This window comes from Podarcis melisellensis, assembly GCF_964234715.1.
Source record: "Podarcis melisellensis genome assembly, chromosome: 7".
Taxonomy (NCBI): Eukaryota; Metazoa; Chordata; class Lepidosauria; order Squamata; family Lacertidae; genus Podarcis; species Podarcis melisellensis.
In genome coordinates this window covers 79444649-79461070 of record NC_138539.1, presented here as the reverse complement: position 1 = coordinate 79461070, position 16422 = coordinate 79444649, and the positions used below count along the sequence as shown (strand labels likewise).

At 43.0% G+C, this 16422-nt stretch overlaps 1 protein-coding gene across 1 annotated transcript in view; it reads right to left on the bottom strand.

The window, feature by feature from the left end:
* Positions 1-575: 575 nt before the first annotated feature.
* GALNT12 (polypeptide N-acetylgalactosaminyltransferase 12) overlaps positions 576-16422 on the bottom strand; it is a 36051-nt gene continuing 20204 nt past the window's right edge. Inside the window, exons 6-10 of the mRNA XM_081920051.1 lie at positions 15361-15537; positions 10972-11103; positions 8775-8888; positions 5705-5860; positions 576-3652 (exon numbers count right to left, since the gene is read on the bottom strand). Of these exons, the coding sequence (XP_081776177.1) occupies positions 3515-3652; positions 5705-5860; positions 8775-8888; positions 10972-11103; positions 15361-15537 (717 nt within the window). The 3' untranslated portion in view covers positions 576-3514. The remainder of the gene's footprint in view (positions 3653-5704; positions 5861-8774; positions 8889-10971; positions 11104-15360; positions 15538-16422) is intronic.

Below are 16422 nucleotides of genomic sequence, written 5' to 3'. Positions count from 1 at the left end.
AAAAAAGGACAGACTTTGCTGGGCAAAGCAATGACAGCAATGAAGTTCCACAATTAAGGTGCAACCACAGAAAAGGCTCTGTCTCTAGTAGCTACCTGTCTAATCTCTGCTTTAAGTAGCTAAGTGGAAAATATACAATCAGGAAATAATGTTCAGTTGTTTCTATTGCTCTATTACAAATACTGACATTCCAGGGGTTTTTTGTGTGTGTGTATATTCGTAACAAAACTCTTATCCTATGACTAAAACATTTTAAATGGCATCAAAAGTGCCTATTTACCCTTCGCACTGCAATGACCTCTCATGTCTGTCTTAAAGACTCCTTAGATTTCATGGGTCAAAATCCAGCAGTTATCTAAATGCAAATGTTGTAGAATAAAAAAAAAAGAGGTATTTTGCAAGGTAGCGCAATTAATGTCAGTATTAGATTCAAAAGAATCTTCAAAGTATAATCTTTCAGAAAAGACTATACTTTCAGAAAAAGGAAACTGGCAGGCAACATATTTCTTGTTTTACCTGCCTGCTTCTGGCAGATAAGGCCTTTAGGAGATTAAAAAAAAGGTTAAAAGGAAAAGTTGGAAGGACAAATCAACAAATAGTTTATTGGCTTTTGTACTCGCTACATTAATTGAACACAGAACTTTATACAGTCTTATACAAACCTCCCACCTATGCTCACATTCCTAGAAAAAGTTGGATATCTAACCATTATAAAACAGTCTCACTATCATTTATAAAGTTACTAAACAACATTTATCATACTTTTAAACAGTTTCAACAGCCATGTGATAACACAAATCAAAGTATAAGGTGAAGAAACATCCCAGTATATCCAACAGAATAAGACTGCTTAATTTTTAAGGCACTTAGGAAGAAGCAGCCTCCAAGAACTGTGTAATTTCATAGCACATGATGCATGTCAACTGTGTCTGATATGGATCAGAATTATAGACCACTTTGAAAAGCAACAAAAATCACGCAATTTTGGCGCTGCAAGAAAAATACCATCAGTGAATCGAGATGCTACTGCTTCACCCCTTCCCAAGTTTGCAGCGTTGCTTCAGATGCCATCTCCCCTATGCTTTCATGTTACCCTGCTTCCCATATATTTGTCTTCTTCTTCTCTGATATACCCAGCAAACTCCAGGGGTAGAGATTAATGGTGGGAAATGGTACTCCTGAAGCATATTTCCCAAGGAGCATAGTGTATACCCGGTGAAATAACAGACAACCCAGGCAGGTGTTGCTTTGGGCTATCCTTCATGAGACACTGAAGAAGTTGATGAACCTCAACTGAAGTACAAAGAGGTATGAGATGATGAAGCTTGATCTGTGGAAACTGGCAATGTATCAATTGTTGTTGCCTGAAAAATTCCAGGACTGGTGATTCATCACTGACTAAGAATTGTTTCTGATTAAGCTACAATCCTCACACTCTCTCAAAGTAAGTTCCACTTACTCTGTTTCAAGTGAGGAAGCTGCAAGAAAAGTATCCCCATCTTCTGTTTAAGCACACAAACAGAAGTGTAGGAACTATCTAGGGGGGAGGAGAAAGTATAGATGCTGTGCAGGATTCCTCACACCTATAACACACCTCATCTTTTCTGTCATGCAGATAAGTGGAGTTAACAGGTCAAGTGGGACTTTGGCACTGTATGGCTTGAAGATTGGTTATGCCCTAAGTAGAGCAGCTTAAAATTTGGTACATGAATGGCTCAAGGCAGAAAAATCCCTTTGTGTTGAAATGCCAACCACTACAGTTAGTTTTTCTTCTCCGTAGTGGAGAACCAATGATGGAAGCTGGCTACTGAAACTTAGTATTAACACAGTATCAATTGCCTAATCTGGTATACTTAACTTTATGTTAGTAAACTGGTACCCTCTGGTATAATGCAATATTTGCTTTATTGAAGTTGGCTGCTATGTGCTAGCAGAGCATGGGGGCATTTCCTATCATGTTTTTCAAAAGGAAAATTCTCACAATAAAGTACCATAAGATTAAAGCCCAGTTCAAAATTTGTGGTCTGAGGTAGCTTTGTTGGTTCTTTAAAACCCAAGAGTCTGGGTGCTATTCAATTAAGTCATACTCAAAGCAAACCCATTAATAGCAATATTTCACTTACTTAGGTTCACTGATTTGCATGGGTCTATTCTGAGTTTAACTTGAATGTACGAAGTATAGAAAAAGTTTCAAGTTATTTTAAAAGCTTTAAAACTGAATGCTATCCTTGGTTGCCTTAATTAGCAGGGGCAAACTACACATTACATCACAAACATATGAAACAAACCCAACATCTCCTTCTCCATTGGAAAGCACCTTCCAGAGGTGGAGATCTGCATTAGAAAAAGGCCAGGAGGAAATGAGACGCTTAACCCTTCCCTTTGCAGCAACTCTCCTCCTGGAACGTCCCACCCCTACTGCTGCCTTTGTACCTAGAGGGCTCCAGACCTATTTGTGAGATAAATGCAGGTTCCGAATACTAAAAGCACATTGGAAGGGGAAGCTCCAGAGGACGGCAAGAAAAGGGTTGACCGTTCGCCTTACCTCAACTGATGCAAACTGCCCCCACCTGAATGTGCTTGCCACATAGATGGGGCTGTCAGCGCTTTGTGACACATGGCTGCAGTGCAACGCATAGTTTCCCCCTTAGTAAATCTGCTCCTGCAAATTCTTTCCCCCTTCACTAATTTTTCTGTATGCCAGAAATAGGCCCCCAGTAGATCTAGTTCACCATTTTTTGCTGAAATAAAGCTTATGATGGGTGCTTTAAAAGGCTAATTTCAATCACTAAATGATTAGTAATTTTAACCTAGCATGCCATGACACAGCATGATTGTTTGATATTTCATATTATGATTGCCTATGGTTGAATTTCCAGTATGTACCATCTGTATGGTTCTCCAGTGTTTGAGCAAATGTGCTAGCCCTAAAGCAGGGATAGCCAACAGAGTAGCCTCCGGATACTGTTGGACTACAACACCCATCATTCATGACCATTGACCATTCAGGCTGAGGCTGATGGGAGCTAGATCCAACATCAACTGAAGGCCACCATGTTTGCTACTCAGTCCTAAGATGTCAGGTGTACACAGAAAATAAATCTACTTGAAATCTCCTGTAATCACACATTTCACAGCAAAATTTGGCCCATTTTAATATCTCTTAGAGAGGCACAACTGCAGAAAATCTTGCTAAAAAAATAAATATTTATGTTGTCAAATGTTAGTGCAATCGTTTCATTACCATACCTAACAGGTTTATATAAATACATGGTCTTTTGGCAGTGGCAGGGGTGGGATTAGGACACTTTTGGAGAAGTCATATAGCTGCCAAGTAAGGTACGGATTTCTTTTGTAGGAAAATCTGTACCAATTTAATATATACATTACAATGCCTGCTAGTATTCCAGGAAAGTAGAAAAGGAAAAGTGCAGCCCTTCTGCATAAAAAAATAATAAAGGTTTTCTTTCTTCCATTTCAATTATTTTCTTGCACAAAATAGTGGAGTTCCACATCAGCTCCTTTCTTCGAAAAACCACTTCTGGTATTCTGAATTGGAACACGGCCGTAATAAAGGTGCTGAATTGCCATCATAAGCATTAGATTCTGCTTGTATGCACTTCTGGGTCTGCACATGGAGTAACGTTCCATCCTACAAAAGATGGTACAGAACACTTTATACTTTACAGTAAAGACAGTATAATAATATTTGAGAGTCCAGCTGATAATGCACTTATCAACATCGCTTTTTAGCTTTTTATTAGTCTAACTGAAAGAAGGAAGACTAACAGAAAAGCAAAGAGGCGTGGGATTCTGTCAATATTTTTGTGTGTGCAGATTCAGAATCTGAAGATTATTTAGCAACTGCAGTCACTCTTAGTAAGTGACTGACTCTCTGTCAAGACAATGGTAATTAAGGAGAACTCTTTTTCTTAAAACCCTCCGAAGGCAGCCTTCGCTGAACAGTGTAGAAATTAACTTTAACATGAGTTCTGGCAAAACTATTTCATTCTTAAATGCTGTTTATAAACATTAGGAACAGACTCCCATGAGGGGTAGTGCACTCTCCTTCCTTGGAGGTTTTTAAGCTGAGGCTGGATGGCCATCTGTCATGGATGCTTTAGCTGAGATTCCTGCTTAGCAGGGGGTTGAACAAGATGACCCCTGGGTCCCTTCCAGCTCTTAAGATTCTATGATCTAGTTGAGATTCTTGCATTGCAGGAAGTTGGACTAAATGACCCTCAGGGTCCCTTTCAACTCAACTATTCTCTGGAAGTTCTGACAAAGTTGTTGGTACAGTGGTGCCCCGCAAGACGAAATTAATTCGTTCCGCAATTTTTGTCGTCTAGCGAATTTTTCGTCTTGCGAAGCACGAAATCCCATAGGAATGCATTGAAAATCAATTAATGCGTTCCTATGGTCAAAAAAGGTCTAAACAAAGCCAAATTTGGTACAACAACAGTTTATTAACTGCTCTTTAAAGTCACACATACTGTAAAGAGCAGTTCAAAAACTGAAGGGAAAATAAATTAACTTTATAAACAAAACATGTCTTTGTTTTTAGACGTCGCGAGACGTTTTCGTCTTGCGAAGCAAGCCCATAGGGGAAATTCGTCTTGCGAGGCAAATCGAAAACGGAAAAACCTTTCGTCTAGCGAGTTTTTTGTCTTGCGAGGCATTCGTCTTGCGAGGTACCACTGTAGTAATTATCACAATGTAGCCAAAGCAGTCTATGTAGTAAGGGAGCAACTATTTAAACACATCTACTGAATAAAGTGAAATCAAAAAAGGATTTTAATCTGATATGAAGTTTACAATTTGAGGGTACGCCCTCCTTTTCCTTAGTCAATCAAAAATACTTTGGTGAAGGGCTGCAATGGCCTGGATCTGCAAATTACCAACTGTATACAGCAGTTTCAGATAGCATATCTGCCTTAAAAGAGGAAGGCATATTATCATTCTTTGCAGTCCAGTATCAACTGGGGTTAAGGGACGCGGGTAGCGCTGTGGGTTAAACCACAGAGCCTAGGACTTGCCAATCAGAAGGTCAGCGGTTCAAATCCCCGCCATGGGGTGAGCTCCCGTTGCTCTGTCCCTGCTCCTGCCAACCTAGCAGTTCGAAAGCACCTCAAAGTGCAAGTAGATAAATAGGTACCACTCCGGCGGGAAGGTAAACGGCGTTTCCGTGTGCTGCACTGGTTCGCCAGAAGCGGTTTAGTCATACTGGCCACATGACCCGGAAGATGTACGCCGGCTCCCTCGGCCAATAAACCGAGATGAGCACCGCAACCCCTAATGGACCTAATGGTCAGGGGTCCCTTTACCTTTACCTATCAACTGGGGTTGCGCCAATCAAGTGGTGCTGCAAATCTACAGTGGAAGCTTATCCAGGAAATCCACTCAACGCTCTGTTGTAAATATATTTCCTGATCTTTCAGGTGCAGATGGGGGAGGGCACAGATGGGCAACAGCTTACAGACCCCTGACCCTCACATTGTACTAAAACCAACCTTCTTCTTAAGCATGAATACATTTGAAGTAGTTTCAGTGAGTGAAGGGAAACAAGCAATGAACTGCCACCCCACTATTCTAGAGAGCAATTCTGTTTGAAGCTTCTTTCGGGGACTGAGCCTTAACCCATTAACTCATTGCTAATGGCTGCTGGCTGTACAATGCAAGCAAAAAGACTGTGCTGCCTCCTTACCTCTCTGAAGAAAATTTTCTGATTTTCAGGAATGTTCTGGATACCTTCTTGGCACAAATACATTTTCAAATAATCAGATCCCGGATCAACTGCTGCGCAGACTTCAGGTTGCCGTGTGTTGTAACGTATTTCATTGTGGGAGGTGTATTCAAAAAACTGCAAACCCCAAACGGAAATAAAATCTCTACTAAAACTTTAGGTATGTATGTGTGACATTCAGACAGACAGCCTTCTATAGAGCTTAAATGCAAAAAAGTCACCTTTTTTGGAGGGGTCCTCCAGACCAGGAACTAAATTAACATATCCAGTAGCGACAACTGTAACCTTTCTGAATTGCAGCCCCGACATAGATTGTTTTTGGTAATTTGTTCATCAGTGTCAAGGTTGATTGGTGGGTGCTAGTAGAGATAAGAGTCCGGGCCTCCAGCCAGTTTTACAGGTTTATTAAGTCCATTTTCCTATTTACACACAGAGCACTCAGAGCACGTCCTGCTCATTCGGTATCAGATGCAGCGACTGAAGTTTCCTTTCGTTTTCTCCAGCATAGCTACTTCCGGAGCCCTCCCCTTCTCCTTCCTCTTTTACGTGAAGAGCTGAGCCCCGGAAATTACTCCCCCCTCCCTGATTCATTGCTTCCTGACATCCCTTCTTCATCCTCACCCTCTGATGAGGAGCAACTACTTAAGTAGGCTTGTCTCTGTATTTTCCCATTATCTCCTCCTTCTCAGCCCCCAGTTCCCTGACAATCAGGCACTAACTACTGCCAATATAGTAACAGTAGTTAGTGGTAATGAATATAAAGGAACACACACAAAAATACCCAAGAAAATGACAGGGAAATGGATAGAAAGATGATTAATGAAGGACCAGTCGGGGCAAGTGGTTAGTGGTATTTTGGCAGCTCACAGTGGAAACCTATGCATGTTTGCTAACTGTGTTCAATACAACTTCATCCCAAGCAGTAGGGTATATACGAATGTAGCATTTTATATTTAAAAAAAATACTATACCCTGCCTTTCTACTAGGTCTTCAAGGTGTCTTACAATCCAAGACAAAATATAAAATTCACACAAGTTTAAAACACAAACAAAACAGTAACAGAAACTAGCAGCAGGAAAATTGGCACACAGCAAACGACAAAAGGATTGTGCTTTTACTTACCAAAAGCCCAAGGGAAGAGAATAATTTTAACTCTGCACCTAAAAGATAGGATGGTAGGTGCCAAACAAGAATCTCTGGGGAGGGTATTTCATAATCAGCCAGGACCATGAGAAGAAAGAGGAGGGAAAGAAGGGGTTGTGGGAATTGGGGCAGGACAGGAGGTTTACAGCATTAATAAAGGTTTGTTGGTTTGATCCACAGAGTACCGAGCCGAGAGAAAGCAGCTGAAAAGGCAAAAACCTTCCTCCTCCATTTAGCCCTGAGTGAGTTGGAGGACCTCAAATGTGAGAGCAGCTGTTACAGCAGAAGAAGCTGTGGGGCTAAGAGCTTCAGAGACATGCAGCCAGCTGGGAAAGGCAAAGTGCACACCAATAGACTCACTCTGGCTATGCCAGGATCCAGCCCAGGAGATGAATGCCACCAGAACTTAGATCTTAGAACATAAAAACAAAGCCTCCTGCGGTTGCAATCAGCGAAGTGGGTTTTGCAGGGAAAAAAATGTAGTGGAAAAAGTTGTATGCAAATTTGAGTAATCTGCATCACCTTAGAGAGCGATCCAATTTAGCACTTTGAAACAACTTAATTTACCAGTTTGCATGTCACTTTAAACCACAGTTAGGCTTAACTATGGTTTAAAGGTGTACACCAGGCATAGGCAAACTCAGCCCTCCAGATGTTTTGGGACTACAATTTCCATCATCCCTGACCACTGGTCCTGTTAGCTAGGGATGATGGGAGCTGAAGTCCCAAAACATCTGGCAGGCCGAGTTTGCCTATGCCTGGTGTACACAGCTTTCTGGTGCATAGTGCTAAAACTACAGCGGCTTTGCTCCCCCACACTCCCTGTTGCTGGGAACATGTTTCATATAATATCTGTATGAAGCCGCTGGGTGAAGTTTAGAGTTGGGTGCCATTAGCACCCAATCCATATCTACCAAGTTAGGGGAAGTTGTGGAGTGCTGGATCGGGGTCTGCATATGAAGTAAAACAGACTGAATCCCAACAAGACAGAGGCCTTGTGGGTTGATGGTTTCTGTGTATGGGAATTAGGCAAACAACATGGAAGCGTTTTGACACACAAAACACCCTGCCCCAAAGGAGCAGGTGTATGGCTTGGAGTCTGTTTGGCCAACTTCAGTATGATCTACCAGCTACAGTCGTTCTTGATCAGGGATAGCATCTCCACAGTAATTCATGCTCTGGTAGTCCCCAGTTCAGTGACTGTAATGCACTCTATATGGGGCTGTTCCTGATGAAGACATTGAAGTTTCAGTTAGTGTAAAATGTGGCAACTAGGCTGCTAAGTGGAACTAGATATTGAAGCCAGAGTTAAGATGCATTGCACTGATTGCAAATACACTTCTGGGCCTATTTCATAAATTTGGAGTCAATAAAACTCGAAAGAAATGGAAACTTAGGTATTTGAAGTAGCATCTCTCTCCACTATGGTGTTAAATGGTTGAATTTATAAACAAACAAACAAACAGCCTGAACACTGAGATTGGCTCATTAAGATACCATCTTTAGGCAATGCCCATTATGTTGAGATGCAGAAAATAGGCCTGATGCCCTGGTTATGGAATGGCCTCCTTTCTGAAGTCTACCTGGAACAACTTCGGTTTTGTTTTGGTGCCAGGTTAAAAACTGGTTATTTACTTAGGTATTTGTGCACTGTCAAAATTTGCTGCCTGCTACTACAATCTGCTTTGTGCTTTAAGATTAGTGTTCATTGTTTATTGTTTTGTGTGCGTTAATTCATTAATACAACACTTCAATATACAAAGTAGGTGTCCTGCCTGAGATCAAGCAGGATGGAGTGGGCTGTAAATATTTTAATATCAAAAAACATGCACAAAGAAAGGGCAACTACATTTCGACCCTCTAATGGAAGTAAAGGGAAAATCTTACCTGATTTTGTCCCATGCCATGACAAGGATATAATATGACTACACGTCCTGTTATATCATGGTCATCAAGAGGATTATAATCAAAGCAATAATTTGCCATCCCTCTGTTCTTCAGCTGAAAGGCAGCAGAAGGCAGTTAAGAGATACCAGCCCACAATCCAAACATCCCATCAGTCACTGCACTTTAAAAACTATTAATTTAGCAGCTTATAATTCAGTATCACATCAGATGCAGCAATAAGAATTTTTTTTTACGAGAAACCATCACAACTAAATAGTAGGAACCAATGATCTTAAGTTAGTCCTGACTAGTAACTTAAGTCTACTGATTTCAGGGGCTCTACTGTGAATATTACTTAGTCAGGTACCACACATAGAATGCAATTATATTTGGGGGGGGGGGATTTCCTCTCCAGATTGTGTTGGTAACTGCCTGAAAATATATGCCCTGGAGCTTTTTAAAATATGCTGACTGTTCTTTGTGCCAGGGAAGACTCCCATGTTCTATAATTGGTCTTGAAATGTCAAATACGAGCTGGTGATGAAGACCAATGGTCAAAATTCACTCAGCTGGTATATGAACTGTTTTTATAATCTAACTTTATATTCACTTTTTTACGTAGAATGAGGTAGCAAATGAGAATTTGCTGTTGAGAAGTGTCATGCTGTTGAGAAGTGTCATGAATAATAATAATTTCAATATGAATTACTATTGACCCTAGCTCCAAATTTCTTTAGGCCAGGTCGAATATAATGTGACTGAATCTTCATTGGAAGAACTTTCAGGTCTTCTGTGTACTAATTTGCTGGGAAGCTGTATGTGTTGTAAACATAGTTCTCCCCAGTGAAAACAAGCATGGAATGAACTGATTCTTTCTTTATTTGCATTGAACTCAAAATGTCAGACCCAAGAGCTACATAAAAAGAAGAATAATTTTCCCTTCAAGGAAATTCACAGCAGTATCACCCAAAAAGGATTTCATAAAGAAAGGATCTGCCAAGAACTAATAAAACCAGTAGAGGGGAGGAAATATAACATAAAGGAAGCATGACTGGGCAAGATGTTTTCAGCTATGGGGAAGACAGCCAAGACAATACTGGATAGGTATCCTCTTGGTAGGCAGCAAAAAGGAAGCCACTGGAGGAACATTTGTTAGCTAGTCATCTGACATATTACATAATACACTTACACATGACATATGGTGAATGTTAACATATTGTGGTAGTGGCACACATGTGAAGGGGTATTCCCAGAAAAAAGCATGGCTCCTTTATAGTGGCATTATACCATGGGTAGGCAAACTAAGGCCCGGGGGCCGAATGCGGTCCAGTCGCCTTTAAATCCAGCCCGTGGACAGTTTGCGAATCAGCATGTTTTTACATGAGTAGGATGTGTCCTTTTATTTAAAATGCATCTCTGGGTTATTTGTGGGGTATAGCAATTTGTTCATCCTCCCCCCCAAAAAATATAGTCCGGCCTCCCAACTGCTGAAAAACTTTGCTGACCCCTGCATTATACCATCCCTATCATGGGATCTAATTAGTGGGAAGCATCTAGCTGATTACAGTGGTACCTCGGGTTACATACGCTTCAGGTTGCATACATTTCAAGTTACACACTCCGCTAACCCAGAAACAGTACCTCGGGTTAAGAACTTTGCTTCAGGATAAGAACAGAAATCGGGCTCTGGCGGCGCAGCGGCAGCAGGAGGCCCCATTAGCTAAAGTGGTGCTTCAGGTTAAGAACAGTTTCAGGTTAAGAACGGACCTCCGGAACGAATTAAATACTTAACCCGAGGTACCATTGTATTGCTGCAAATACAATTCTGGACCCTTGATGAGCTCCAGAAGAACCTAGTTATACAGTGGTACCTTGGTTCTCAAACGCCTTTGTTCTTAAACAACGAAAACCCAGAAGTAAATGTTCTGGTTTTCAAACTTTTTTGGAAGCCGATTGTCCGATACATTGCACATTATCAGTACTTCTTACAATAGCTCTGTACAAGGTAGATGGTATTATTATTGACACGGAGTCCAGTGCTGAGAGACAGTGGATTACCTAAGGCTACCTAGTGAATTCATGTCTAGGGTGAGATCTGAACTTATTACACTTTCTGCTGATTTCTGCCTTGCCAAACTATCCTGAAGGAGAGATGTCAGTCTTACGAAAAACCCACCTAAAAAAACATTTTACTTACCATCCCAAAAAAGCCAGGCCTGTCCTCTGGCACATGGAGTTCTGGGTAAATATTATCCAAGTACCACTTGAAATCCTTGCATTTCAACTTCTCTCGAAGATATCTTCTTTCTGTCACATCTCCATAAGGCTCCTAAAAAGAAAACCGAAAGTAAATTAAAATTTCAACATAAGGAAAGCTACAGCAGAAACTTTGAAATGTCAGGAGGGAAATGGAGTCCATCTGCATGGAATATTTGTCAGGTTTGTACAACCTGTGACCTACCAAGCTGAATTCAGCCCACCAGTCATATAGTCATACCATTCTGCTACTGGGTTGAAATGGCAAAAATGGGGTTGGGATAGGGGAAGCTATTAGATTCTGGCAGGCCACAAAACATGGCTGGTACACCATGGGTTTTTTCCCTGGCTAGTCACAATTTGTGCAGGCCTGAAAGTAGAAACAGATAAAATGTAAGGCTAAGTATAGAAATCTCCTCCTCCTCCAGCCTTTTAAAGTATGGTCAAAATAGGACATCAACATACTAACATCATTAAGTTACCGTATTTTTCGCACCATAGGACGCACTTTTTCCCTCCTAAAAAGCAAGGGAAAATGTGTGTGCGTCCTATGGAGCGAATGCAGGCTTTTGCTGAAGCCTGGAGAGCGAGAGGGGTCGGTGCGCACCGACCCCTCTCGCTCTCCAGGCTTCAGGAAGCTATCCGCTAGGAGTGGGAGACCCAGCTCCCCCACCGCTAGCGGAGCGCTGCATTAATCCCGAAGCTTGGGGCGTGCGGAGCTCAGCGCGCCCCAAGCTTCTGGGTGCCGGCAAGGTCTCCGCTAGCCCTGGGAGAGCCGGGCGACGTCACGGGCTCTCCCAGGGCTAGCGGACCACTGCGCTAATCCAGAAGCTTGGGGCGTGCGGAGCTCAGCGCGCCCCAAGCTTCTGGGTGCCGGCAAGGTCTCCGCTAGCCCTGGGAGAGCCCCGCGACGTCGCCCGGCTCTCCCAGGGCTAGCGGACCACTGCGCTAATCCCGAAGCTTGGGGCGTGCGGAGCTCAGCGCGCCCCAAGCTTCTGGGTGCCGGCAAGGTCTCCGCTAGCCCTGGGAGAGCCCCGCGACGGCTAGCGGAGACCTTGCCGGCGCCCAGAAGCTTGGGGCGCGCTGAGCTCCGCACGCCCCAAGCTTCGGGATTAGCGCTCCGCTAGCCGTGTCTAGGCTGCGGATAGCAGCCTGCTTCCCGGAGCGTCGGGCGCCCTGAAAGCAGAGCTCCCGGCGCTTCGGGAACACACCCACGGCGTGGGGACCCTTGCAGGAGCTCCCCGCAAGGCTCCCCACGCTGCGGATAGCAGCCTGCCGCCCGGCGGGTGGGGCGCCCTGAAGCAGAGCGCCCCTCGCGCCAGGCATACATCCGCAGCTTGGGGAGCCCTGCAGCAGTTCCCCGCAAGGCTCCCCAAGCTGCGGATAGCAGCCTGCTTCCTGGAGCGTCGGGCGCCCTGAAAGCAGAGCGCCCGGCACTTCAGGAACACACCCGCAGCGTGGGGACCCTTGCAGGAGCTCCCCGCAAGGCTCCCCACGCTGCGGATAGCAGCCTGCCGCCCGGCGGGTGGGGCGCCCTGAAGCAGAGCGCCCCTCGCGCCGGGCAGACATCTGCAGCGTGCAGAGCCCTGCAGCAGTTCCTCACAGGGCTCCCCACGCTGCGGATAGCAGCCTGCTTCCCGGAGCGTCGGGCGCCCTGAAAGCAGAGCGTCTGGCGCTTCGGGAACACATCCGCTGCGTGGAGAGCCTTGCAGGAGTTCCCCGCAAGGCTCCCCAAGCTGCGGATAGCAGCCTGCCGCCCGGCGGGTGGGGCGCCCTAAAGCAGAGCGCCCCTCACACCAGGCATACATCCGCAGCGTGGGGAGCCCTGCAGCAGTTCCCCGCAAGGCTCCCCAAGCTGCGGATAGCAGCCTGCCGCCCGGCGGGTGGGGCGCCCTGAAGCAGAGCGCCCCGCGTGCTAGGCAGACATCAGCCAGCCCCACAAGCTCGGGGGACAGCAGGGAGGCGCAGCGCCACTATCCCGCTGTTCCTCGACCTGGTTCGGTTTCCCTGACCTGCTTTTGGGGAGGAAATAAAGGGAAAATTTTTTTCCTTTATTTCCCCCCAAAAAAACTAGGCGCGTCCTATGGTCCGGTGCGTCCAATCGTGCGAAAAATACGGTAATATTCTATATGCTTTTTCTACTTGGATGTTCTGATTTCACATCCAAACTTTAGTTTTGCTACTGCAATAAAACTGATGCACGTGTTCACAGCTAGTCACTGACCTTCAAACACTGTTTCCTAATACTATCCTGATAGAGCAAAGACCATATTTAATATGACCCAGGGATGCCAGCTTGAATTAAATACTGTGGAGAGGTAAGCCCTGCCTCACATAATCAATCATATGACATGCCCCCCCACACCATTTGAATGGCAATGCACCTCAACTTGGGGAGGGGCTGGTCCCCTCAAATATTTAGGGGGGGGTCAAAGGACCTCAGCCCCTAGGGGTTGGCTCCTATGGTTATTATCACAATTGAAAGAGGGTTAGTTACCAGCAAAATTCCCTATAGGCAAGCATCATAGCATCATACATAGTGAAGGACCCAAATCCAGACAAAATCTGTGTGAAGTCTCACAAAGGTAACTCAGTACAAACATCATAATCCCATTTATCTGTAGTACCAGTACATACTACAGATTTCTAGATCAGGGAGTTTGTGTTCTTACCTTCATTAAAAATGTGTGGTATTTGATTGCATCCAGCCCATTAACTGAGCCAGATTGTTTGGTATCTATTTAATCATATCCCAACCTAGCCTCTACATTTTTAGTACCAGCTGTAACCTTGACCGTCTGCAATATTACTATTCAAAATCATTAATAAACCTACTGGACTAGATGCAGGTTTCCCCTTCCATTTGCAGAAGAGACAGAGGTCCAGTGGAGGCTCCTGCTTCAGAAGGTGGGGACGGAAGGAAGCTATTTTTGCCAATTCCCCCTTCCTAGTGCTCCATGTATTACCTCCCACACTGTTTCAGAGGGCTCTCTAACCATATGGAACAGATTTTTTGAGTATACTGGCGGCTTTGGCAAAATTGCCTCTCCCTTCTGTAGGACTACCTGATACTAGCAGAGATCCAACCTATGGAGTTTTGAATTAGAAACCCTCAAATGTCCCGGCCTCTTGATTTCATGTAATGCCACCAGGAGCTATTGGGTACCAGAGTAATCCTTTTCCCTGCGATCCTTCTTAAGTTTTACCTCTTCTAAATGAAAATCAGATTACTAGAACCAACTATTTATAGTTATCCAGCTGATCACATTTTCTCAAGATTATAAATGTATTTGGTAATACTAATCCTGAAACCACATTGATTGGCAATAGTTATAATTGTAATAATTCAAATTCTACCATCAAAATCTTTCCTTTAATGTAGAGTTATGTATTTATCAACAGTTCAGTTATTCTAGTCAGGATAGCTAACCAATAATTATCAAGATTATTAATCCTATTCTTTTTCAAACTGGCAAAACACTAAGGGGCAGAATCCAACAAAGTAGATCCACTACTCCACGGGTTTCCACTTGTGCAATGGAATTTTCCCTCTCTGTCCTCTCTCTCTGCACCTTCCCCAAATTTGCTCCAGGGGGGTTGGGGAAAACATCAGAACAGATTTAGGGAGGCAGAGTGTGGGGAGGAAAGGAAAGTTCCCTTGCACAGCCGTAAGTCCTTGTGCCAGTAGATCTACTTCATTGGAGACCATTTCCATTCTTTAGGAATTTTGTCACTTTTTTTTTTAATAATATTTATTCAAAGTTTAAAGTTACAAAAAAGAAAAAAGCAATACAAAATACAAAGAAAAAGAATACAACAATAACAGAAAAAAGAGAAAAGGTATAAAAATACATTCACTTAAAATAGAAAAAAAAACAGATTAAACCTTTACAAATTTTCTTCCTTTACTTTTTTCCTTGACCACCTCATACCTCCCAATTTTGTATTCTAGTTCCAATCGTTTTTTCAGCAAATCCTTCCAACCTTATTTTCATTTAAATAATTTAATATATTATAATTTAACGTCCTCTCTTTCGTCAATTTCGTCAACTCATTTTTATTTAATCCTTTATATCATATCTACCAAAACTACGGTACCTAATTTTCTTTTCCCAAGGAATTTTGTCACTTTTGTAAGATGGATTAACAGCCCTGCAAAAAGTGCTCTGTGTTCTCAGCACGTTACAAAAACAGACAAGCACCAAGGCAATTCAAATTATGTGCCTGGCATAAATAATACCCCTTGCTTCCTTGGCTCTCCCCTTTTCCCTCTAGAGTCAAAATTTAGGTGACAGGCTCCTCAGAAAAGTGATCTGAACAGTAAGCTTACCTTGCGTGCATGTGGATTTCTGTGGTAATAAAGCTCTTTGTATGCATCCATCCACACTTCTGCAGCACGGACAGAGTTAGCCAAAGCCTTTGCCCTTGAGTAGGGAGCTTGCTTTGGGAAAACATGTCCCACGTGAGAACAAGGATGGATCTCAAGACTTCCTCCACACTGCCAGATCTAAAGAAAATAAAGAAAAACAAACAAAACAGCCCGTATTATATGCATGCAATATTGCAGCCCTATCCTATGAACTGGCTTAAGCAGCAGCTGTTTAAGAAGCTACTTGTACCACTGAAGCTCAAGGTAATGCTTTAGAAGTTGAGCAAATACTCCTGCCACACTTCCTCCCAAATCCCTTTCCATTACCAGTTCTGGCTAGCTTTGTTTTGTGTCAGCCTCTATAGCTTAGTTTAACTCCATGCATATTTCAAGATCTATTCTATTGGTGGTATTCAACTAAGCAGAACTACTGTAATTAATGGACCTAACTTAATTTCAGTGGGTCTACTCTGAGTAGAACTTAATAATAATAATAATAATTTTTATTTATTATTCAACTTAGTTGAATACCACCCAATATTTATGATTCCTCCCCTAAAAATATGCCTAATGTTTGATCTCTCATGCCGTGTGAACACAATCAAATATTGCAAGTACCTTATGTCAACAGTCTAGCACAATTATTACTGGAAGCATACAACATTGATATTTCCTACATTTGGATTTCTTCCTTGTGAACTTTGAGCAGATATGCACCGGCCTTAACTTTTAAGGAACAGGACAAATGGGCAGAGACATTGAGTATCTTTACACAGGATGTAATTAGTTGAAGAATGTATTTTATACACGGAGTCAGCGGGTGGCTACAGAGGACACTTCAGCTAAGAGGATAGAAGAGATGCCTGGGCATTTCACAGCATGAAATAATTATTGGCTCATTTGTGCATTAGATCCGTTCAATTAGATACTATATTAAGATCAAAGAGTATATAATTTAAGTAGCGGTATTAGACTGAAGCATTACAGTATGTACGTTTTCTTTATAGGTAGATGCAGTACGGA